The sequence below is a fragment of the Epinephelus lanceolatus genome, chromosome 22 (genome assembly GCF_041903045.1).
Source record: "Epinephelus lanceolatus isolate andai-2023 chromosome 22, ASM4190304v1, whole genome shotgun sequence".
NCBI classification, from domain to species: domain Eukaryota; kingdom Metazoa; phylum Chordata; class Actinopteri; order Perciformes; family Serranidae; genus Epinephelus; species Epinephelus lanceolatus.
The window spans coordinates 20,524,850-20,550,363 of NC_135755.1; the positions used below are offsets into that span (position 1 = coordinate 20,524,850).

At 43.9% G+C, this 25,514-nt stretch overlaps 1 protein-coding gene across 1 annotated transcript; it reads left to right on the plus strand.

The window, feature by feature from the left end:
• The first annotated feature begins 3,840 nt into the window (after positions 1-3,840).
• irs4b (insulin receptor substrate 4b) lies at positions 3,841-21,937 on the plus strand. The gene is made up of 2 exons (XM_033609747.2): positions 3,841-8,357; positions 21,800-21,937. The coding sequence occupies exons 1-2, from the start codon at positions 4,190-4,192 to the stop codon at positions 21,802-21,804; spliced, it is 4,173 nt and encodes a 1,390-aa protein (XP_033465638.2). The 5' UTR covers positions 3,841-4,189; the 3' UTR covers positions 21,805-21,937.
• The last annotated feature ends 3,577 nt before the right edge of the window (positions 21,938-25,514 follow it).

Sequence of the window (25,514 nt, forward strand, 5' to 3'; positions counted from 1 at the left end):
CGGCTGTCACAATGCGGTCCAGTTTTTCCGTAACAAGAGGTTAAAGAGGCGAAAGAGTGAGAGAGGAAAACAGGCTTATACAAGAGGGTAAATTATATGATTCTTCACCTAAGTTGCCCCTCAAATACAGTGCGGCAAGGATGTTTTTGTGGGCCGACATAGAGGTTAAGGTCGCCCTGGTTCCCTTGACAAAAAGCCAATGGGATTTTTCCATTGGATTTTGCATTATTGCAGAAAATAAGATAAAAGTTTGACACATTTGTTTGGTTCAGTGAAATAATCTTCATAGATGAACACCACTTTTAGGATTTTTGAAGAGTGAATACAATCCACAAAAGTAAAAAGTTCGGCTTTGAACAAACTACACCACGTATGACTTCAATGTCACCACCACAGCAAGGGTGAAAAGCCACGCTCAGCGTGCTGGCGTTCAGTAGTATCATTTAGCCACTTGTTAGCAACCACCTTTTTTAAGACACAGAAAAACTTCTGAATACACAAGTGGGATATTTACTGACCACAGACCTTAACACATCTAACCGAAAACCCATTGACTTCAAGATGGGGATAGCGCAGTTGCTAAAATGCTAACTCATTTTCGCATTTTAGGACTCCTTCCTGCACTCAATAGGCAGTGTTCATTCAGTCAGGCTGTTTCAAGCTAAATTTGGCAGATATTTAAAATTAAAATGTGCAAATATTTTGGAAAACTGTGCAGAATATTGGTATCAATCGGCGCAACACTAGCCTTATCTCAATAGTCGACCAATTTGGAGAAGTGGATGCAAAAGGTCTGGAGTTAGGCTAAAGCTAAACTAGCTTGTTCAGAGTTATGGCAGATTGGCTAACTGCTAAGCCAAGCTAGGCTAACATATCTTGGGCAATCTCTGAAGTGAAAGCCCAAATATTCAATTGAAACTGAGGTAGAAATTGATCTCGGAAACAGTAAACGACCTCATGATCATATGATTGAAAGCTCCTGAGCAGCTACTAAATGGACTTTGTTGGTGAGACTGTTGTGTCAGTGATACTGAAATGTAGTTTGTCGTGTAACTCCTGCAAGAAAACATATTTCCCAAAAGGATAGAGTGTTCCTTTAACTTTGTACAACTGTAAAAAGAAGTTCCAATTATATACAGCAAGGGGTGAATACAAAGTATGACTGATGAGGGCAGAGATAAATCTGCAATAATTTCTCCTTTATAGGAGATTCGAAGTTGGACACAAACAGGTGGTGCTGCATACCTCCATTGGTAAAACATGGCACCAGCTCTGGCCGGGTGAATGGTATGATTCCCACTGGGGCCAGCTGCACTACACATGATCCCACTCATGATACCAAAAGGTGTTTGGGATAAAAGCGTCCAGCAGATTGTCGCATGCAAAGTGTAGTAGAGGCTGGGAAAGCCGAGCGTGGCATTCTCCAAGGCGTGGAAGAACAGATACCTCCCCTGGGCAGAGGGGGGAGTCCTCCTCGACCGCTCTATCTAGGTTCCCATGGAAAACACAGCTGGGCCTTGAGGCTCGGCTGTCTCACATGCATGCCCTCTTAATAAGCATCCTGCGGTTGAAAAACTTCTTTCCAAGTGTGGTGGAAGGCGGATGCCGCAGATGGCACGGTGTAAACAAACCTGGATTTGATCTGAATTCATTGTCTGTGCCAGAGCGGGGTTTGGTTTTAGCTTTAGGCGTAGAGGATGCAGGCCGTGTGAGGTCACCCTGGCTGGCTTGACCCTTGCTGACACTGTGGCTGGCCGGTGCCCAAACTCACCAGTCGATTCTCACATGACCGGAGCAGCAATGTGTTTTAGTAAACCTCAGGCGCTGCAGGCAAGAGGTCCAGCGTTTGGGGAGCTGTCAGGATCCTCAGTGTATGGGTAAAAGATCTCTAAAGAAGCTAACTAAGCTTTAATTTACGGTGGGAAAAGAGTGAAAGGGGGGTGATAAATATGTTCAATAGGTTTAATACTACAAAGATATCGTGCATGAAGAAAAGGCAAAGAGCAACAAAGCACACATACTGACCCGCTTACAATTTTTAAGAAGTTTTTCAATTCTTATTTTGTACTCTATATTTAAAGTGGTGTTTTACCATTTTGCAGAACAAGGTTTTGCATGCACAACATTGATATGATCTTAGATGATGCATTGTGAGAGATGAATCCGGCCACAACTGACTACATGTGGTCTATGTGGAGTGCATTACATTGCAATACTTCCTGCAGGGTAACACACATTCTACTATTTCTTCAGCACTATTTCAGAACCTTTTTCTAAGCAATGTAGAAACTCTTCATTAGAAAACTCATACATTTAATATGATACTAAGTAAAGTAAGAACATTTACTGGATTTGACCTCACCTTTAGTTTGATTTATTTACTGTTGATTTCTTTATATTTTAAATACCTATGTTTATTTGTTGTCTAATTCTGTTGTTTTTTCCATTTTTAATGTGTATTTTTTCATTTGCTGTGACTCACACTGGATTATTTTCTTAAATATGCTGTATTGATTACATTTAAATTGTGCTCATTTTTATTATCAGAATGATAGTGTGTTACTGATGCATTCATGTGTGAGCAGAATTTATGCGTTGCAACACCAATAACAATCATCATATCTTATGAGTAGCTCCTACTATGTTTTGTGTGTAAAATATTAATCAGCAGGTTGATTTGCATCTATGACAGCTAGATAAATATAGTGGCAATATTTGTCACTGACCTATATGTAGCACAAGTATAAAGGAGCATAAAATCAAAATATTCAAGTATTAGTACCTCAAAATTACACGTTAAGTACTTAAACAAATGTATTTAATTATTATTAGTTTTTCCTTTTTAATTATTTTATTTTGTATTTAATCATGTTGAGGTTTGTACTGTTTGTTGGACAAAACAAACATTGTGTCACTTTGGGCTCTGGGTAATTATGACATATTTTTCCCCATTTTCTTTTTTAATTTTTACAAACCGAATGAACAATTGATTAATGGAGATTTTAATCTACAATTAAAATAATAATTTGTTGCACTCAAATTGTTCAAGATGAACTCTATATTCTATATTAATGCATGGGTAATATTCTAATTTTAGAATATATAAGATAAGATATACTTTATTGATCCCCCAGAGGGGAAATTAAAAAATCACAGCAGCACAAGACAGAACAAAAGACATTAAATAGAATAAGATAAAAGAGAAATATAAAATAAAATAATAGTAAATAAATAAAAGATAAAATTGCTTTTTAATTTTATTTATTATTACTATTTTATTTCATCTTATTTGCCTTGAGCACTTTCTCTTTCAATACTTAAACTACATTTTTAATACACACTTACATACTTTACTTACTCAGCATTTTCAATGTAGGACTTTACTTGTAACAAAGTGTTTTACAGTTCGGTATTATTACTTTTGCTTAAGTAAAGGATTTAATACTGTCTTATACAACTGATAATAGCGTTTAAAAAATATCTGTAACTTGACCCAGGACCTGTGTTTGCTCTCAGCGACAGGGGGAAGACTCTAGGTGGCTCTTTGGCTCGTCTGCAGCTCTGAGATCAGTTTTCTACGTCTACACATTTGCTGTAAATCCTCTCAGCAGACTCCAGATCAGCCCTACAAAGTCACCGCCTTATTTTTAACTCCAGCACAACTCGACGCGATGTGATTGGTCACCGCTATTGACGCAAAGCACTAATATCTTGCAGCGATTGGCTCAGACTCCTGTCAAAGCTTGTCAGTCAAAATGATGAGCCAATCAGAGCGCGCGTCTGACTCTTTGTTCCTCCCGTTTGGTGTGTGACGCAGAGGGTCATGTGTTGTTTGTGCTCTGGCCCGTAGAGATGTGTACAGGAGGAGAAGGGAACGGATTGCTAACCGAGCTAGCCGGATCCTCCCGATTATAGAAACACGGCAGAGCGTGGTCATGTTGCACACGGTAGGATTCATTTCGTGAAAAAAAGCTCGCTGTGGAATACACGCCTCGCCGCGTGAAAAGAGGCGAGGGGACTTGTTTTTTGACGGAATAACAAAGCCGGTGCGTGAGGATTGCAAATCTGAGCTGTGAGTCAACGTTAGCTGGCCTAGCCGGACTCGGGAGCTCGTCTCCCAAAACAAGAATGGGGTCTAGGTCCACTCGGATTAGCTTGCTAGTAAAGTGACCTTTGATTGTATTCACTGATGGCAAATTTCACGAATTACCAGGAAGGCAAGGCAGCGATGTTGATGGTGGAGACGCAGCAGAGGGACGTGGGGACGAAATCCGCGGCCGCCACCGCGAACGGAGACGGCTCGGTCGGGGAACCCCCTTCCCCGTTAATTAATATCGGCGGCGGCGGAGGAGGCGGCTCTCGCTTCCATCAACATTTACCGCCCTCCAACCATCACCACCTCAGCCTCCATAACCCGCCAAAGGAACAACAGCAGCAGCACCATCACTACCAGCTGGCCCCGCAGCAGCAGCATCTTTCCGGGGAAAGCACCGCAGAGTCCCCGGGCAGGAAAGCCTCCTCCTCCTCGTCCCTCAGCCAGGTACACACCGCCGAGGACCCCGCCGCTTCCTCCGCCGCTAGCAGCAGCAGCGGCCATGTATACGCCGCTGTGAACGTCGCCAACACCTCGGACGTTGTGGATGATATCCGAAAATGTGGCTATTTAAGAAAGCAAAAACACGGACACAAGAGGTTTTTTGTGCTCCGGGCTGCCAGCCACCTCGGGCCGAGCCGCCTGGAGTACTACGACAGCGAGAAGAAATTCAGGAACAGCCTGCGCTCTGCTGCCGCGGCCGCCGCCAGCGGTGGAGCGGTCGCCCCTTCTCCCCCGAAAAGGGTTATTTACCTCTACCAGTGCTTCACGGTAAACAAAAGGGCGGATTCCAAAAACAAGCACCTCATTGCCCTTTACACTAAGGACGAGTACTTTGCTATTGTGGCGGAGAACGAGCAGGAGCAAGAGGACTGGTACGTGGCTGTCAGTGAGTTGATGAGTGAGGGCAAAAAAGGGCACGTGGATTCAGATGAGTTGGATGATGGGTATGGTACGGTCACCCCTGGTACTGTGTTCAAAGAGGTGTGGCAGGTGAATGTGAAACCTAAAGGACTGGGTCAAACTAAAAACCTCACAGGTGTTTACCGGCTATGCCTCTCAACTAAAACCATTCACCTCGTAAAGTTGAACTCTGAAACCCCCTGTGTTAACCTTCAGTTGATGAATATCAGACGTTGCGGACATTCAGAAAGCTTCTTTTTCATCGAGGTGGGCCGCTCCTCCTCCATCGGGCCCGGGGAGATATGGATGCAGGTGGATGACTCTGTCGTGGCCCAAAACATGCACGAGACCATCTTGGAGACAATGAAAGCCCTGAAAGCTTTTGCAGAGTTTCGGCCCAGGAGCAAGAGCCAGTCGTCGGGCTCCAACCCTATGCCGTTTATCACAACACGGCGCCACCTGGGCAACCTGCCACCGAGCCAGACTGGACTGCAGCGGCGGTCGAGGACAGAGTCAGTGGTTGGCACGCCGCCGTCAAGTAAGAGCTCTGGGGCGAGTGGTTATCGCTTCCGAACATCCAGTGAAGGCGAGGGGACAATGAACCGGCCGTTCCGCTCAGCCACAGGAAGTCTGGTTCACCTGAACTCGGCACGCGCCCATCATGGTCGCCAGGAAGGGGGTGGCAGCAGCAGCAGCGGGAGTGGTGTCGCCACAGGAAACGCTGGCACGAGCACAGGCAGCGGGCGCTACGTCAGAGCAATCCCAGGGTCGACATCCACCTACCACGCCCGTTCCGCCTCGCTGCCAGTCTCCCACTTCCCATCCACCACCAGTCCAGTAAGCGTCTCCTCCAGCAGTGGCCATGGCTCCGTCTCCGACACGCTCACCCGCCCGTCGAGCGCCTCGATATGTGGCTCCCCATCTGACGGAGGCTTCAACTCTTCAGATGAGTATGGTTCCAGTCCTGGTGACTTCCGGTACTTCCGGGTGCGGAGTAACACGCCAGACTCCCTTGGCAACACCCCACCAATCAGAGAAGAGAACTGTCTAAATGATTACATGGCCATGGGCTGGAACCGGGAGGTCTTCGGCACCAGTGGAGGCTCTGGAAACAACAGCGGAGGTGACACGCCACGGGATGAGAGCACGTCGACAGAGGAGGACCGCTTTTCTTCGTCGTCACTGAGGAGAAGGACACACTCTTTCACCAGACCAACCGGTGGTGCAACTGGCGGTTCTGGAGTGGCAGTTTACCAGAAAATGACCCAGACCAACTTCTCATTGGACGAGGGGTCAGATGTCGTGTTACCATTTGGCAGCGGACTGCTCCGCGGTGGGCCATCCTCCTCCTCTTCCTCGCTGCGTTCTGACTACAGCTCCTGCTCCGAGCACAGCCAGCAGAGCCGTCCCTCCACGCTCTCCCGGACGGAGGCCAGCGGTGAGCGCCCGCCCCTCTCCTCCTCCTCTGCCAAGGAAGACAGCGGCTACATGCCTATGATGTGTGGCGTGGCTGCGTCGCCACGGGACACTCCTCCCGACTACATGCCTATGCAACCCAGCTCTTACTCACATCCCATTTCCCATTCCCCCCAGTTTCACAGTCCAGCTTTAGGTCCCCGTTCAGCCCACCACCCTCCACAGATCCAGTCCCAATCCTCCACAGACTCCCACGGTTACATGATGATGCTCCCAGGGGGCAGCGGCAGCTCCCCGTCTCCAGGTCAGGCCTCCCCCAGCCCTCACAGTAGCTCCAGCATGGCAGGTGCCAGTGGAAGTGACAGCATAGCGGAGAGACCTGAAAATGGAGAATATATGGACATGTCGTACTGCAGCGGTGGGGGGCGCAAGCTCTCAAATGAAGGGAGCGGTGCGTATTACACACCTGGCACACCTGAGAGCACCCCAAAGTCTTACAGCCCTTATTTCTCCCTCCCTCGTTCCTACAAGGCCCCCACCAGAGAGAGGGATGAGAAGGAGTATGGGGAGTATGTTCCTATGAGTTCTCCTGCCAAGCCAGTATATTCATCAGTTGCCACAGCTTCCATGTCAACACCAGAGAAGAAGGGTGGAGGAGGTAGTAGCACCTCCACCCCCTCTCACCCACCCCCGCCTTATGGAGCTCACCATACGACTGCAGCAATGGCTGACCGACGCGTCGTGAGGCCAAACCGCCTCCCTTTAGGCAGGAGAAGTTTCCATGGTCCACTGCGGGTTAGTGAGCCCTCCACAGCGTCTGCAGGCACCTCCACCTCAGTCTCCGCCACTGTCAGCTCATCTGAAAGGCCCTCCAGTCCCGGGGAGTATATTAACATCGAGTTTGGGGATCACTACCCCCACCAACAACAGTCCCCTGCTTATCCTCTCTCTGCCCAAGACGAAGCGCCTTCCCTGGGATCCAGTGACCACCGTCACTCCCCTCACCAGGACTACATGAGTGTGGAGGTAGCAGCTGACCAGCAGGACAGCGCTGAATGTCTGGGTAAAAACCAGTCACCCAGACCCAGTCTTGTTGCCCCCTGGAACCCACCCAGCTATATCCGACCCCTGGCTAGCAATCCCGGGGCGCTGGCCTCCCCTGGAGTCCCCGCCGGTGGTCACTGGAGGTCAATGGGGGATGACTACACAGACATGACATTTAACCTCAGCAGAGGTGAGAGGACGCAAACGAGCCCCACAGCCATGCTGCAGCATCTCTGTGTGATAGAGGGACATTACGGCCACGCTCCCTCCTCCTCCTCCTCATCCATTTCTCCCCCTCTCCCCCCGTCAAGCCCTGGAAGGGCGCCGTCACAGCAGGTGGAACCCAAAGTGGTTAGGGCCGATCCCCAAGGCAGAAGAAGACACAGCTCGGAGACGTTCTCCTCCACGTCCTCCTCTAATTCAACTCCCTCTGGAGGAGGACTAGCCCCATCATCCTCAGCCACCCACCCGACACTGGCCAGCTCCACAGCCCCCAACGGATCTTACCTAACGGAGGGTCAGGCTTCCAGATGGGCCAGCTCCGCATCTTTTGACAGCATGTGGGTGTCCATGGAGGGTCTAGGGGACTCACCGGCTCACCATGCTCCAATAAGAGCCATGGAAATGGGCGCAGCCTCCGGGACCTCAGCATCCTCCTCCTCGGGGGCTGGAGCCGGCAGAATGTGCAGGAACATGTCTGTGGGCTACCAGAATGGCCTGAACTACATTGCCTTGGAGCTGAGGGAGGATGGGAGTAACACGGGAGCCATGACGTCGGGAACCGGTAGCAGCAACGGGAGCTCGGTGGCGGCGGTGGCAGGGACGGTGCCTCTGCCGGAGAACGGAGCCTACGCCAGTATAGACTTCACCAAATCTGATGGAGTCACCACGACAACCAAGGGTGAGTAAACACAAGTGTGTTTTTTTTGTCAGGTGGGGGAACTGTCACTCACAGACAAATGGTGCTAAAATTTTGTTTGTCTCCTCTGACAGCCATTGTTTAAAGACTCTTCCTACTTTCACAATCATATTTGGCAGGAAGAACTTTCATTGGTTTTCTGGAGTCACAACAGCCAGCCAGTGTTTGGAAGAATATAGTTCCTTGCAGCGTGTGTGTGTGTGTGTGTGTGTGTGTGAGAGAGAATGAGCTTTTATGTGTGAGTAAAAGAGAGCAAGTGTTATGGATATTTTTTCCTCACTGAAAACCAAAATAACCCTAAGAGCTTCATGCTATTATTAGTCGCATTATATCAATTTGCAGCTCCTCTGGTGAATCTGTTTTGGATCAAGTCTCTGTGATCTTGACAAGGCTGCGTTCAGGCGCTTTGAGCAACCAGACAATGTCTTTGAAGGCATCTGTCCAGGGAGCTAAAGTCTAGGCTATAACAGTGCTGCTACAGGAAGTGGCACCAATATGCGGTTCATCTTGAGGTCTGTGTGTACGTTGTGTGCAAGCAGACTGGTAGACAATTAGCTCGCTGAATGAACTGAGGTTTATCTGAGGTCAAGTGCAGACTGAATCATCCCAAAAAAAAAAGGGCCCTGACTTCCTGTCTTTGTAGCTGGTAGTGTCTCTCTGCCTGTCTGTGCACGTGCCGCTGTTTTCTTTGTGTCAGCATGTGTGCAGAGTGTTCTTAACGTGTGGGTGTTTGTGTGTTCACAGCCTTTTGTCTGCTGCGAAGCTGTCACTTGAGACACTTTTCTACATTTTTGAAAAAATATATTTATTTATACAGAAACAGGGATGAGTGCAGTGCCAGCAGGAGCGGTTAGTATGATGGCAAAACACATAAAACACCTAACGGTGCTCTAATTTAGTGAAGCTCCACAACGTTCACTTTCTGAGGTGTTTTATTGTATTGTATTAAATTCAGTAGTTAATTTTGAGGCCATAGTTTGTAGGGTTGCGACTAATTATTCTTTTTATCATTGATTAATCTGATGAAAATATTCACAGGTAATTGTTTAGTCCGTAACATGGCAAAAATAGTGAGAATAATGTGCACCACTTTTTCCACAGAAGCCAAGGGGACTTTTTCAAACAGTTCAAATGCCCCAAAATGTTAAATTTAATGTCATTTATGACAAAGAAAAGCCACAAAGCCTCATATTTGATTTGTTGGATGAACAATAAACTTCTTCCTACTGACTGTGAGCCTTTTGTTCAGTGTGTTCGAGCACAATTTGTAGGCTGTACTAAGGAGGCTGATACTCCTCTAACTTAAGTGTATTCTGGAGTAGGGATGTTCCTAACATCTAATTTCCCCTTACATTTAAACTGGAGTTTAAACTTGGACTTGTCGACTAGTCTAAAAGTAAGAAATAACTCAGAACAGTCAAATTAAGCACAATTTAATGTATAAGGGTAAAACATTTTATATTTTAATCAGATTTTGCACATTTGACATTGAACAAAATAAATCTTCAGGATGCCTTATTATTACAACAAGATTTTTATTGGGTGAATGCAGTCATATGTAATCAAAATTTAAAAAATAAGTTTAACCTACTAGTACTTCTCGAGCTGACTAGCAAGAGTATTTAATTGACAAGTCAACTAATCGAGAGGGGTATAAATCACGAGTTTCATCACTAAACCATAGTATATCAATTCTTTGAACAACAAGACCATATTTGCTATCACAAAGTCTACAGTGATACGATTTTGATTGATATGAGATGATATCATATGCCCATTCAACACAATCAGTTACAGAATAAGTGGCAATCTCTTTCTTTTTTTCTTTTGGCCATAAATGATAAAAACGGCACATAAATGCTTTCTGAAAGAAAACTCTTCATTTTATCCCAAACCATTATCTTTTTCCTAAAACTCCGGGGCTATCTAGCTTAAGCAAACTTCTCCCAACAGCCATAAAACATGGAATTAACAGCAAGATAATTTAACAAAAGTATAAAATTCAGCTCAATAAAAACTGTTTCAGTTCATAAGCAAAACAGTTGTTTTTTGCCAGTCACCCATTATTAGCTTAGGGCTTTTTCATTGCATAAATTAGCCCAGCAGCCGCAGTAGACTTTTTTCCTCTACTCATAGCCTTACAAATTACATGCAGCCTTGTTATTTTTCTTACTCATTGTTGATTTAAGTCAGTAATTTCAGTCTGCATGCACGTGTTGCTGTGAGGTTAGGAGTAGGCAGGTACATTGTGTTTTCGCCTGTGTATTTTATCCTAAAACGGCATTGTTTACATATGGCACATGCTTTGTCCGTTGACCCATACATTCTCCAAAATCTAAAATATTTCCAGACTAGCACATCCTTATTCCTGAGTCAACCCTTCGAACTGATTTTTGAACAAGCTTAATAAAGGACTAGTACCATGCTGACAGGATTATAACATATCCACTAGCACTAAGCACTACATCTTCCTTTGTTTTGTTTTCAGTGTCACTGTTATCTAATATAATTTCCAGTGGAATATAGATTATATTGGAACTAGCTGTGTAGTAGGTGTTCATGTTGCCTGGCACTCAGTTACAGCATGCAAAGTCCAGACATGGACGTGTGTGTCAATGACACTTAGTGCTGAGGTTAGGTCTACAGTCAGTGTGGTAGACGGCGTGCACAGATCAAGAGGACCAAAAGAGGATGTTTTGACTCAGTTTTCAGTCTCTCGCTTCCTCTTTGATCATCTCCTTTTCTCTTTCACCCACTCGTCCTCTCTCATACTCTCTCCTCCCGCGCTTCCCCCTCGCTTCCTCCCCGAATTTCACTGTCTCGCTTCATGTGTGTGTGTGCATGAGTCAGGATTCTCTGCAAACGCCGGCTGACTCATTTGTTTATCGTGACGCTGAGCGGAGATGAAAGAGCGTGTGTCTGTGTGCGTGTGTATATATGTGTGTGTGTGTGGTAAATCTACAGTGCTGAATGTGTGGAGATCAACTGACACTCAAAGCGCTCAAGCACATCCCATTGTGCATGTTTGTCTGTCTGTCTGTGTGTTTTTGTTTTCAGCCGCTGCCAGCGGGTTCATTAAGTGTGTGTATGTGTGTGTGTGTTGGTTCATGCAGTTCAAGGCAACGTTCAGAAATGTTAATCCTTGCCCACACACACACACACAATCAGTCTGTGTTATATTTGTGTGTTAGTCTGCATCTAGGTAGGTGTGTGTGTGTTTATACGCGCTGAGTCATGGCAGGCAGCCTTTGATGTGGCGTCGTAATTGCGGCGGCAGCGTGTCAAGGCACACAGCGGGGCCGGGAGGAAACGCATCATCATCACTCAGGAATGCACTTCCTCTCAGCTGCGGTGTTGAACTGATACAGGCACACCTGGATCCTTGACCCAGAGCAGGGAGGGGGAGGGAGAGACGAGCTTTCTGACCAGCTGTCAAGGAAATTTGGTGTGAACTTCTGAAACGTGGCTGTAAATATTAGATAAAACATGAATTCAGCTGATGTTAAAGGGATAGTTCAGACTTTCTGAAGTGGTTTTGTGTGGGGCACTTATCCATGGACAGTATATTCCTAACAGTTGATGTTAGTCAGCACATTCCAAGATTGGAGATACAGGCTGAAGTCTAATGTACAAGCTTAGCAATCTACTGTGCAGGGGTCCGCACCAAAACGTATTTTAGCCACCATGTTGAGAGTATTTTTACCGCCTTAACGTAATGTCAGAGAGTGATATCTGACGGGAAAAAGTAGTAGTTATATCGCTCTCTTCAAAGCCAGAATCCTTTGACATTTGCCATTGCAGCGCGAACACGTTCCTCAGTGCATGTTTTTCAAAGAGCAATGACTGAGCACTGAGATGAATAGAGTTTGACTTTTGGAATGTAGCAGCGTAGCAGCACGCACCTGTTGTCATGTGACGAGGGACAACCAATCACAGCCAACAGATATCTTTCCCGTCCTCTATAAATATCAGTCTGATATACTCAAACACTCAAACAAAACAACAACAACTAATCGTCAGCAATTTTGATAATCAATAATTTCAGGTATTTTTCTTGCAATTGTCCAGTTTTTTAGTTTAATAAATCAGGTATTTGCTGCAACAAAGACAGAGCTGTTAGGTGAGCTACAAGTGCTTGTTCCTTTTGATCAGGCAATTTATAAAAGGTATTGCAGAGGTTTTTACTTGTAAAGATTCTGGGTGAGAAACAGTTTGGATATTTTTACATAGATGCACATTTATGGAGTGTGTAACGTCTCTCTGCTGCCGGCTTTTCCTATCATGAAGACAGTGGCTAGTCAGTGACTCATAGGGTGATGTCTGCTCTGTGTATTTGTCTTCACAACAACACTTAAACTTGTGTTTACGTGTCGGTACCAGAGCACCTTAAACTGTCCTCACATATAAGAGATTCTTTATTAACACACCTCTGGTAAAAACTGTTGACCTGTGCAGTCAGTGGTCAAGTTTGTTGGGGTTTTTTTTGTTGCACCTGTAGCTCTGCACATTTTTTCTTGCCTTGCAAATGTATTTTAACTGTATCATAACTTTTTCCCTTTTTGTTTTACAGTCAAAACAAAAGGCACACATGCAGGAAGTTGCAATGACGAAGGGATTAGTCAATTGACAGAAAATTATTCGCAACAATTCAGGCTTCTCAGATGAGAAGATATGATGCTTTTTTTCTACATCAAAACAGTGTGAATTGAATATTTGGAGAGTTTTTGGTCAGACAAAATAAGCAGTTTGAAGACGTGAGTTTGTGCTAGAGTTGCAACGATTAGTCAACTAATTGATCAATCGAGTGAAAACTAATCGCCAGCTTTTGTCATAATCTATTGATTGTTTTGGTCATTTTTGAAGCCAAAATGTCAAATATTTGCTGCATCCAGCCTCTTTAAACACAAGAATTTGCTGCTTTTTTTTTGTCATTTATGATAGTTCATGAGGAGTTTAGGGATTTTTGGACTACTGGTTTGAGAAAAGATGCAGTTTGAATACGTCACTTTGGGCTCTGGGAAATTGTGATGAACATTTAATTGATTAGATGTTAAATAATAAGAAGATTAACTGATATTGAAAATAACTTGGTACTTTCAACAATTTTTCTGTCTTCTGACATTTTATAAACCAATCGAGAAAGAAAGAAAGTAATCACAAGATTAATCAATGGTGAATTTGAACATTTCTGTCAACCTTTTAATGATGAAACAAACCGTATAGCCAGCTCCATATCATGGTTAATATATCTTTCCTGTTAGTTAAACCCCTGTTACCACTCAAAAGGGTGTAAATGTAAGATTATCTTTGTCAGGCTCATTGATCAGAACCATAATCATGGTTTATTGGTAAGTAGATTTTCATGAACAAGGAATTTTCTGTGGTGTTTAGTTGAACAAGACTTAACATAGTAAGAGAAGCAGATAAAAAGGCAAGTACTGCAAAAGTCAAGAAAAATATGAAATAGGAAAATGTTATAAAAGTTGTGCAGGAATGTGCAAACTATTGACCTACAAGGAGAATACATGAAATACTCCTTTAATGCTTTGGTTATTGTGCTACAGCTCTGATGGATTAAAGGGTGAGGTGGATGATGGGAAAGAAGAGCAGGTGGATATAAGATGGCAAAAGGTTAAAGTCAGGTCAGGGCAGGAAGTTGAGGAGTTTTTCAGCTGTAAGTGACAGCGGTGGGAACCTGCCCTTTTCTCCCTCTCCCCCAAGTGGATATGAGGTGGTAAAGGGTTAGTCAGAGTGTGAGGCAGGGTTATCTCTCAGTGAGCGACCGGGGGGGGGGGGGGGGGTTAAGATGTGAGAGAAGATGGTACGAGGCTGCCCTTTCCTCTCTCGTTCCCACCTCCACAGCCATGCCCGTCTATATTTACAAGTCTATTTCCAGACCGACATGAATTTATGGGCCGGTCCGAGGCATGCTCGTAACAGGACCCCCCTTTTTGCTCAGTGTGTGTTGCAGGCAGAGATCTCTCTCCCTCTCTTAAATAGCCAGATATACATATATACCCACAGATGTTAGAATTATTAACTGTCACGTGTGCACATAAAGTGATTTAGATTTTAAGCAGCCATTCAGACTGTCACAGAAGAGTGTTTACGGCTCTCTGAAAGCCCCCCAGAGGTTGAAGTTTTTTCCCTGCGATGCCCATTTTAGCGTCCATTTAGCAAATAAATAATCTTAAAATAACTTGCACTGTTTGATGAGCACCTTAATTCAAAGCACTGACATGCTAGATGTGCTTTTAGCATGGGTGGCCCGCTCTGAGACGCATGGGAATCTATAAACCTGGCAGTGTTGGTGTCCATTGAGCTAAACAGGGAATTGATCCCCTAACCTCGGACGTGTTGGCGCCAGCAGGGTTCCCATTGGTCACTGAGTTCCTGGAGTATTACAGAAGGAGGTGTTTCCCAGAGGTTTAGGTTACAGGTTAGATCTGATCTGTGTGATTGAATTTCTGCCTTTGAAGGAAGTTTGGGACATTTGGTAACTTAGTCGTTGATAGACAATTAATCTGCAGCTATTTCGATGAGTTTGTGTAATTTTATTGTAGTTTTGTTGTTCAAGCTTCTAAATTTTGAAGACTTTGCTGCTTTTCTCATGATAATTAACATAATATCTTTTAGTTTTAGACTGTTTGTTGGACTAAATGAGTCATTTGAAGGCGCCATCTTGAGTTTTGTTTATCACTTTGACAAATTGATGCCGATATTGAAAAGAATTGTTATTTGCAATAACATATTGGAATATATCTCACATTTTACATGCATTTAGATGATTGTTACATACTGTTTTTCCCCGCCACAAAAAGGTTAGCGAGCCAGAAACCTGATTCATCTCTATGGAGCTTACTTACTGAAGTAGAGAAATGAAGATTTCAAGTCGTGCAAAACAAAGTCACAGGCAGTGATTGAGCTCTACAAGACCAAAGAGCTAAGTGTCTAACATCCTGCAGTGCTTACTCAAAGGGAAATGTTGTGTCTCATCAGTAATAAATGGCCCTAAACACTGTCAGCTATGTGGTCTCGAGTTCTCAGTTACTCTCTAAGTGTAGATTTCATAGGTGGTCCTGAGCATTACTCAATCACTGAACCTCCTGTTTCTCTCAAACATGCAGGAAGTTCCAGTTCTTCTTTATGTCCTTTCTTCCTTCGTGTTTTTCTTGGTTTCTTTGCCTCTCGTCTTTTTTTTAATGCTTATTGTCTCAGACATGATAACAACAAAGCAGAGCTTTACGAGAGTACCCCTTGCCTTGCAGGAATGTGACGTTAGATAACTTTATTAGGAAAACTCTAAATGTGTGTGCTCATGCATCTTTGAAAACAGCAACATACACCTTTGTTCATCTTTTTGATTGCGGCTTCTGTTGACCTTTTGACATGCACAGAACAAACTAGAATAAATCTAAAATATTTGCATGCTGCAGGAAATAAGAGGAAGAAGATATACTTTATTAATCCCCGAGGGGAAATTCAGTTTGTCATACACACACACGTACAAACAGGACCTATATATGCATTAAATGGAGAGATGTCGGAGCAAGGCAGCTGCCAATGGACAGGCAGTTGGAGTGCCTTGATCAAGACCCAGGAGGTGAACTGGCATCTCTCCAGCTGCCAGTCCACGCTCCATATTTGATCCGAACGGGAACTTGAACTGGCGACCCTTCGGTTTAAAGCAGGTTATCGGATGTATAAAACAAAACTGTGTCCCATTCCTCCCTGTTGTTGTGGATGTTTGTGTCCCACAGGTCACGCCACATTTTCTTCACTGCATCTTGGTCTCTCTCAGCTTTGAGCAATGTCAGAAAATGCTTGTTTGTTGTTTGCTCCCTCAGCTCTGTAGTCTACGAGCGTGATGCTAACGCATGCCGTAGTACGCCCATTTGTAATTAGACGTCAACGCAGAATATACCAGATCCAGCAATTTAAGTCAGTATCAGCACGATATCACTATCAGTTAGTGAATCCCTAGACAATTTATGGGTTTTATAACACAGGTAGAAAGGGTAAAAATGGTATAAAAGTACCAGATCTATTGCTTGAGGAAACTTGAACCCAGAATCTGTTAGATAATAAAGTTAGAAACTGTTAACAAACGCCGATCAAGATCAGGGAGGAGGAAAAAACGACCACTTTCATTTCTCGATCTGCACTTAAAAGGCCGTTGCCCTCAGCTGTCACGCCAGCCTGTGTCAGGTCAACACGTTACGCTGGCTGTTCACTCCCATGATGCCTTTCATCTGTTGTCCCAGCTGGCTGAATGGGATTTAAGGACAGAGAGACAGACAGAGAGCAAGAGAGACGGTCACGGCTCTGAACACCTGCCTGTGTTGCAATGACACAACAAGCTGTTAGCTAATGCAGGTGTTTGGAGAACAGTGTTTTTATAACCCGATTTTGTGGCGAGGGTGTCTGTGTGTTTGTGTGTGTGTATTCAGCGGAGGTCAGTTTAGGTCAGTCGGGCTCGTGTCCTAAGAGAGTTGTTTTGATCAAAGTCCACGACTGGACTGCAGAGAAACCCAGAGACCTCAGACTGCTCTGTCTCTCTCTCTGTCTGTTTCGGTCCGTCTGGTTCTCTCTGTCTGTCCATCTTTCTCCTGCTGTCTCTGTCTCTTTGTCTGTCTCTCACTCTGTCTCTCTCTTTTTCTCCGTCTCTGCTGTAATGTTATAACAAATACAGTTCATGTCCTGACACTGCTTTACAGTGAAATTCTACAAATGAATCAACAACAGAAAGATTTAATATGAGCACAATTGACAGGACGGTGCCTGTTGTATGTACATAATAAGAAACTATATATACCTAATATTTAAAATCAATCAAAATGGAAAAGAGGACAAGAAACTGATTGAAGCTTTCAGTTTCAGCCATGTGGTATATCAGCCTGTTCTCATCCCGAACTCATCAAATACTGCTGCTTTGTCACTGATCTGGGTGTTAAAGACCGACGCACAAAGGCGCCTTTTGCAGCGGTATAATACACACCGTGCAGTGGCAGTATTTGGCGCATTATTGAGCAAACCAGTGCCATCAAATATGTCCACCAAACCCCGGACTTTCACCTGTGAGCCCACTGTTCACTTCCCATGTGAATGATAAGTCAAACCATGATGGTTTTTTTACCAAACCTAACCACGATCTTTTGTTGCACAAGGAAATAAATGTTAATTCGAACATTTCCTGTGAAAATGGTGGTGTATTTTGAAGAAGCAATGCATGTAGCAAGTATCAATTGACACAGCGTCCCGAAACGCCAACAACAGGCAAAGGAGGATACCTAGCACCTCATATGTAGACGTGAACATCCACACACAAAGCAGCGATATTTGACGAGTGGGGTGGGAACGCTTTGGGTGTATTACCCCCAAAATATGGCCGTCGTATCATTCTTGGTATCATGTATCGTTTTAAAGAAAGAAAACCTTTCCAGTTGGTTACATCAGCATATGATTTGGTCAAACCCCTTTTCTATTATTAGTCGTTATTACTACTCTGTCTGCCGTCACCACTCTGTGGCCTTGCTTAATGTCCCAGCCGCAATCTGATTGGTTACACATCACAAGAAATAGCCTATCAACACTGAAGGCTGCAGTGCCACAGACTGGCCAACAGGCTGGAGCTGCCGTAGCCCGGAAGATATTCTTAAGTTTTAGTAAACATCACAATCCTCAACACTGAAGTTGCAAAAACTACCCAGTGCGTTCTGCTGTTAGTCATAGTAGTTGGCCTAACTTCAGTTTTATGAGTGCAAAAACTGCAAGGTAATTTGCAGGAGGGAGCAAGACGGAGTGTGGACACAACGAGAGATGCAACTAGATGATTGTAGTTTTATAAAAGAGATTTGCAGCAAACAAATCAGATTGTTAAAAAAAACAACTAAGTAGCTGTGCTGGTCGTCTCTCAGGCCTCAACATGTTTTGCAATGGCTGTTTTTCCCGAGTAAATATTGAACTTTTTTCGTCTCAGAGTGAGTCTGAACTTGTGTCTACAAGTGTATCAGTGTGGCAGAAAGTGTTGCTCTTCCTCCACCTCTTGTTGTTGGGTTGCCAGGTTGGTTTGTGTCACCCAGTTGTGGTCACTTGTCTCTGGCTATAATTTGGTCGGTGTTTAGGCTGTGCTGAGTCTGTGTACCGTCACTCCTCCTCTCTGTGTACTGTGTGCTCCCGTCTTTCTATCAGTCCGTCCGTTCATCCATCCCTCCATCCGTCCCCGTGGCTAACAAACAGAGGAGCGGCATTCCAGCAGTGCCCCCTGTCAAAGCATCTGTATTGTGGCGTGCTGCTCACATTGTTGTGTCAGACAAAGCCTCGCTCTCAGTGGAATAACCCAGCTGGATGGCGGCCATCGCCGGGGTCACTCGGAGCCACCAGGCCGCAACCAAAACAGCCAACCTGACAGCCCAGGCCCAGCCATGATAGCAGGGCAGGGAAAGAACTTTGTGTGTGTGCTGGCAGCGAGCTGAATCCAAAGTTCACTGGCCACGCTCACTTATTTACCAGGAAAACAGTTTTTTCTTTTTTATTACAGCAAATAGTTTGAGCCAAGTCGCCGCCTCGGTCAGAGACATCTTACATCTGTGCTGCTTCTTTTAAAAGCTTTGACGGTGAATGTCCGTTGGTAAAAACAAACTACTCTTGATTTTACTATGATTATAATATATGAGGCTCGTTTCCATAATCCTCCAAGAAATTAGTTTGGGGTTGTGTACATACCTGTAAACAAACACGTTCACCAGTGTGGCTGAAGAACTTTCATTTTTCTGGTTTTGCAAATTAAACAGTGGGCTTTAAAAACATTTCACAAAACCCCCCGGGGTCACGTATGGCCGCGTAACCCCTCAGAAAATCCCCCGAAAGTGGGAGAGGTGAGGTTTTGCTTCCCTGCAGTGCTGTTCGGAAGGCCGAGTCCAAAGCCAGACAGATCCCAGTCAAAATTAGTCAGCAGCACTTGGCTTCAAAATGTCCAAAACAACTAATATTACCAGTCCAAAACCACTGTCAGTGAACCGGCCACATTCCAGTTACTCTGTCTGTGTGTGTGTCCGTGTGAGTGTGTGGGGGGGGGGTCACAGCAGGCAAATAGAAAACAACAGTTTTTTCCACTGGATGCTTTTATGAATACTTTTTATGTTTATGGTTGCAACTTATTATTTTCAATATCGATTATTCTGTCTATTTTTAAGATCTTATGAGCATATGTAGATTGAATTATTCACCTCTTAAACTTTGAATTGTATATATAATATCAGCAGGCAATTATCACCTTTTATTAGCTTGTCCCAGATTAGGGTTGCAACAGTATAAGATTTTCACGGTACAATAACCTCAATCTCAGAAAATATTGCAGTTTCACAGTGTCACGGTGTTTCAGAATTTATGATATTAGCAGTCAAAATTACCCTTAAATGAATTAAATCACAAGGGTTACTGTTGGTTAAACAACCATTTTATTACTTTAACTTAAACTTGAAACCATTTTATTAATGGAAGTATGTGTAAAAAGCAGAGATGGGACCAAGTCACACATGTGACGTGTCTCAAGTAAGTCTCAAGTCTTAACCTTCAAGTCTCAAGTAAGTCCCAAGTCATTTTTTCTTGGGCACGTCAAGTCAAGTCACAGGTTATGTCAAGTCAAGTCCAAGTCAAGTCACCTTATTATTGTAATTTTACCTGCAGAATCTGATCTTAATAAAGTGAAAAGACAAGATATAAGTAACTGTCAGTAAACATTGACTTCATCGCTGCAATGATGAAGTCAATGATGAACCGGTCGGAATGTTCGCTCACGTTTTCTGGGATTAATGTTAGCAAATAAATTAAAAAACAAGTTCCACCAAACCGACACACCCCCCCACCCCACCCCCGTATCGTATCAAGCTAACGTTAGCTAACTACCGACTAACCAGATAATAATAGCTAATTGACAAGCACTAACTGGGCAGAATGGCTCTTCAAATGATGAGCAAAGTTTGAAGTTGTTGCCTGGCTGTCCGAGATGTTTATGCCGCATGTCTTGCACTGTGCTGTTCGTCTTTTGCCGTAATAATGGTAATTCTGAAAGCCGAAGAGCGCTTAGACACACAGAGCCAGATTGGCGAGTTGATCCGAGGCGCCCAATTTTCCACCTCGTAGGGTAGTCATATGGCGGAACCCTTTTACTTTAAACAGACCGAGGTGGCCTTCTGCAACGGGAGGGGCTGTTGAAGACTTGTGGGAGGAGCTGCTGATGACGCCACATGTGCGACCCACTGGCGGTGGATAAACAGGAAACAGCTGATAGCAGGAATTAGCGAGCAGCTAGTAGCAAGAGAGAAACACAAACCTAACAGACACTGTAAAGGTGAACAACTGGGGAGACAAGGAATTGCGCGCCCTCCTTGTCCTCGCAAACGAAGAGGCCATTAACCGTCAGATGACAGGAACGGTGAAGAACGGGCCGACTTACGAGAGAATCGCCGAAGGACTGACCAGCCGCGGCTTCCCTCCCACGTCACTGTTTACGTCACACGCTGAGCTACGCGTTTTGTTACTTGCTCACGACCCCCATTGCCCTGAAAAAGGCACATTCTGTATAAACAAAAGTAGGTAGGCGGCATTTTGCTGCACTCCCCAATTTTACTTTTATACTGCCAATGCTGAAAAAAGACTGATTGGGCTTTCCTGCAAATTTGCACAATTCCTGTTTAAAAAGGGCTTATGTTTAATATAATACTGGCATTTATTGTAACGAAGTGATGATCTTTTTTATATGTTCTGGAACTTCCTGCAAAAGCTGCATTTGATGTATATTTGGCATCATTGAGTGTTTTTGGTTTTGTTTGTTTTGCAAAGATGGAGACTAATGTTCTTTCATTTTATAGTCACGTTTACCTGCATCCTTTGACGTTAAGCTCTTAAGTGTCCTGCTTACATCACCAAATGTGAGAGATTATTATAAAAAGAATCATATGTACAGTGTTTCAGGAACATGACCTTTGCATAGACAGATGGAAAGGGGAAATAAGTGAAGACACAATGTGTTGCAAAAAGAACAGAAACTGTGGCTATTCATGTTAACAGTGCATGAGCTGACTCTTGTGACAGTTTCTGTATGAAATAGGGTTATCACAGGTCATTGAAATCCTTGAAAGTCTGTGAATATGAGGGAGAAAATCAAGACTTTGAAAGTTTTTTAAATCAAATGTAAAAAATTTTTACAAACTTGACATGTTTGTGAGTCACTTGTGGTTCATTCAGAATGGACCCAAAATCCACTTTTGGACCCTGATCCATCAGTTTGGAACCACTGTTTTAAACTATGGAGAGTTGGGTCTTTGAATTGGGAATTAGGCCTGGAAAGTCCTTGAATTTGATGTTTGAAGATGGATCTCTTACCTTTCTGTTTTCTCTTTCTGTCTCATTCTCTCCCTCAGACTGAGCAACGGGACGACAGAGGTTCCCCACCTTCCTCCTCCTCCTCATGTCTCTGCTCGGGGCACTTGACTCTGCCTGTGACCTTTGGCCTCCCCCTCCCATCCCGCCGGCGACCTCTGACCTCTTCACCCAGACTGAGAAGCCGCTCCCTTCTGGATGCAGAAAACAACAACAACATAACAACAGATGACAAAAACGCTTGCAGTTTTTTATAAGTGTATTTCATCTTTTAATTTTTTTTGTGTTTTATATGCATATCTTGTCCTGTTTTTTTTGTTTTCATTTCCCCCCCCTCTCTCACAATCGATGCTGCCAGTGTGCGCTGCTTTTTTTCAACAGACATCGGTCAGTGAACTTTGGTTGAGGGGGGTGTCGGCAGAACCCAAGGTAGTCTTATTATCAGATGGTTCTGCTTCTCCGTACGGTATTAAAAAGGGAGGCTGGAAATACTAAGCAAAGGCATTATGGTACAAACTTGGAAACTTTTATGTTGAATTTCAAACGTTAATTTTTATTTTTAATTATTTTTTTTACCCCATGCATAACCCTTCCTCAGTACGGTACCATACAGTTATTACATTGTGGACAAAGTCATAGTAGAGAATGTATTTTTTTTCCTAATGAATTACCCCTTAAATGGTACGAGCTCATGGCTGGATCCATTTTAGCCTCAGAGGCGACAAGTGGCATTGCACACGTACCGTGCTTGTTCCCGTGCTTTTACCAGTCGGGTGTGGCACAGTGTCAGCACCCTTTTTGGATCGCTATTTAAAAATTCAAACTGGGGAAACAGAGCTATGGTACAGTGCGAGTATGGGTTTATCAGAGTGTACTGATACAATGGGAAACCTTAAAAGCATTATTCACATATTACTATTTATTTGTTGCGATAGGTACACATATTCCAGTACATTTCTTTGTTTGCTTTCAAGACAGCAATGGTACTCAATAGGGCGGGGGATAAACACCAGTCACCAGTCCAGTGCTGGAAAGTTTAGTCTTTGTCTCCTCTCCAAGCTACTTTGCAGATAATTGATGTGTTTAAAGGGATAGTTCAACATTTTGGGAAATGCGATATTTCAGTTTTGCTGCCTTCACATGGACGGTACACGGCACAAGGACAGTACCTTCTTATGGAGACAGATTTGAGTCAATAGAAACACTACACAAATACAAAAAGATTTGGCAAAAAATATAAATATTTAAACTTAAAACGGCAATGCCGTCTACTGCTACTGTTGCCAATATTTTCAACCAGTCTCACCTAACTTTATCATCCTGCTATCCTCCAGTAAAATGATATCTTATGTGTGCCGTCTACTGTCTGCCTGATTTCATGTGAACGCACCACTGTCTGTTAAATATGAAGCATACTGTTTTATCTTTGCATAAAGACCATAAGCCAGGGTTAGCATGTTAATGTCCAAAACTCAAATGTACCGACCAGTACCTCTGAAGCTAATGGAATAGTATGATATATCCTGTTTGTTTAACCTGTTTAACCCAATGTAAAAATGATTATTTACTGTATTATGGGCAGGACTATTTCCTGAAGTCTTCCCTCTGTAAAACGGCAAATTACCGCTTTTACATTTGGGTTTGTGTGCAGGTTAAACAAACACGGTCTAACATGTTAATAAGTGAACTTCAGAGGTGCTGGGAGGTGGATTTTGTTACCTTTGCACAGAGTAAGGCTTTAAGTCTTTATGCTAAGCTAAGCCAACTGTCACTACATATTGAACGGTCTAATGTTAGAGTGATATCAATCTTCTCATGTGACGCCAAGCAAATAAGCATCATTCCCAAAATGTTGAAAAAGAAAACATTAGTAAGAAATCAAAGTAGCTTGTAGAGGTTTTGGAAACTCGGCCGCTGTGCCCGACGGATGGAAAAAGACGTTTTCCCGCCCTGCTGCTCGGTCGGCTTGTGTTATCCGAAATTGAAGCAACTGTTAGTATTTATTTATTTTTTTTATTTTTTTCAGTTTTACCTCATACAGTCCGTAGCACAGTTCAGGTTAGTGAGGGAGAGTGGCACCAACACACACACACACACACACACACACACACACACACACACACACACTCACACTCGCAACGCTGTGAAAGGTAAAAGCACAAAGTACAGACGTTGACACTGGGATGCAAACACTAGCCTAATGCACACACAAACGAAATCTCTGCAAGTGAACTCTATACTGTACGGCAGTGGCATGTATGCACACACACACACACACACACACACACACACACACACACACAGACATGTCTGTACGTCATGAAGACGCATGTCATGGTCATGTGGCATCTCCACTGCCTGCTCTCATAACACATACAGTAGTCATGCAGCCCTAGAAAGGCGAGGGTAACTCCTGTGTGCTCCCATTTCGGCTCTTTGTCAGCGGCTCTTGGTGACGCACATTAACACACACACATACATATATATATATATATATATATATGCATGCTGGAAGCTGGGGGGTTCGTCACTGGCTCTGAGTGACGTAAAGAGGTTTCGAGTAACCGGAGCTCCAGCCCCAGGTGCAGCGTGCTGGTCATACTTGCCCTGCTACAACCTCACACACACACACACACACACACACACACACACACACACACACACACACATTTATGCACACACATATTGGGACAGGCAGTGAACACCCACATCAATCAGTCTTAGCCGGAGCTTGCTGCCTCTTCTCTCTCACACTTCCAACAGACTGAGACGCCCATATTTAGCATTTCTACTCATGCTCCTCTCCCATGACTTTTACCCACACGGCTGTTTTCATAGAAAGAAAATGTGCTTAAATAAAAAACAAAGACTGACAGCTAGCAGAGCCCACTGAATTGCTTTTTTTCTGCTCAGTATTCACTCTTCTAATGCTATCTTCTCCCCGTTTCTGATTTTTTTTTTTCCCTTCAGCCCACTCTTTTTTTGTTGCTTTTAATTTGTTTGGACGGATGAAGGCCTGTCACTCTCGCTGCGCTCGTTGTGTGGGACGCATCACTGTCGTCCTTTTAGGGCCCCACACAGCGGGGATGCTGAGGGACTGAGCTGAGGTATCTTTAAATAATTGTTAATGTCTGGTTTTAGGGAGATTTTCGAGCAGAAGTTTGACTGACTGCAGGGAATGATTTCAAAGTGAAGGTCAGCCAGCCGTGATTGACAGCTTACTCGATGCCCTCTGAACTGCATAGATGCAGCGAACTCTGCACATACGATGCCAGGTGTTCATTGAAACAAAACAAGTGTAAACTTTTTGGACGTTTGACTCATTGGAAAATAAAGTAAAAAGTGTCTCAGATAGATAGCTGCGTGGTGCACATGCTAGGGTCATATACAGTGCAGCATTCTGTATAAATAAATTTTGACAACGAGAAAACAACTTCAAAGACCCTAAGTGTTTTTTAAATGACCTTAAGGTTCATAACTTGTAAAAACAGACTCAGTTTTGTTGCAACAAAAACTGTTTCTGCTCCAATCAGTGGAGGCCCTGAAGCTCTGAAACATATTTTGTTTTAATGAATTGTGCCCTCTGCACAATATCATTTTGTGCATATGAGAATCTTTAATGTTATGGGCACAAGATTAAAGAAATATTCTTGTGATTTTCTACTGCCAGAACTTCAGTCTTTGTTGCCGACTTTACAGATCTGTAAAGGCCAACACATTCTTACTCCAACCTCGTCACATGTCGACGTTTGGTCA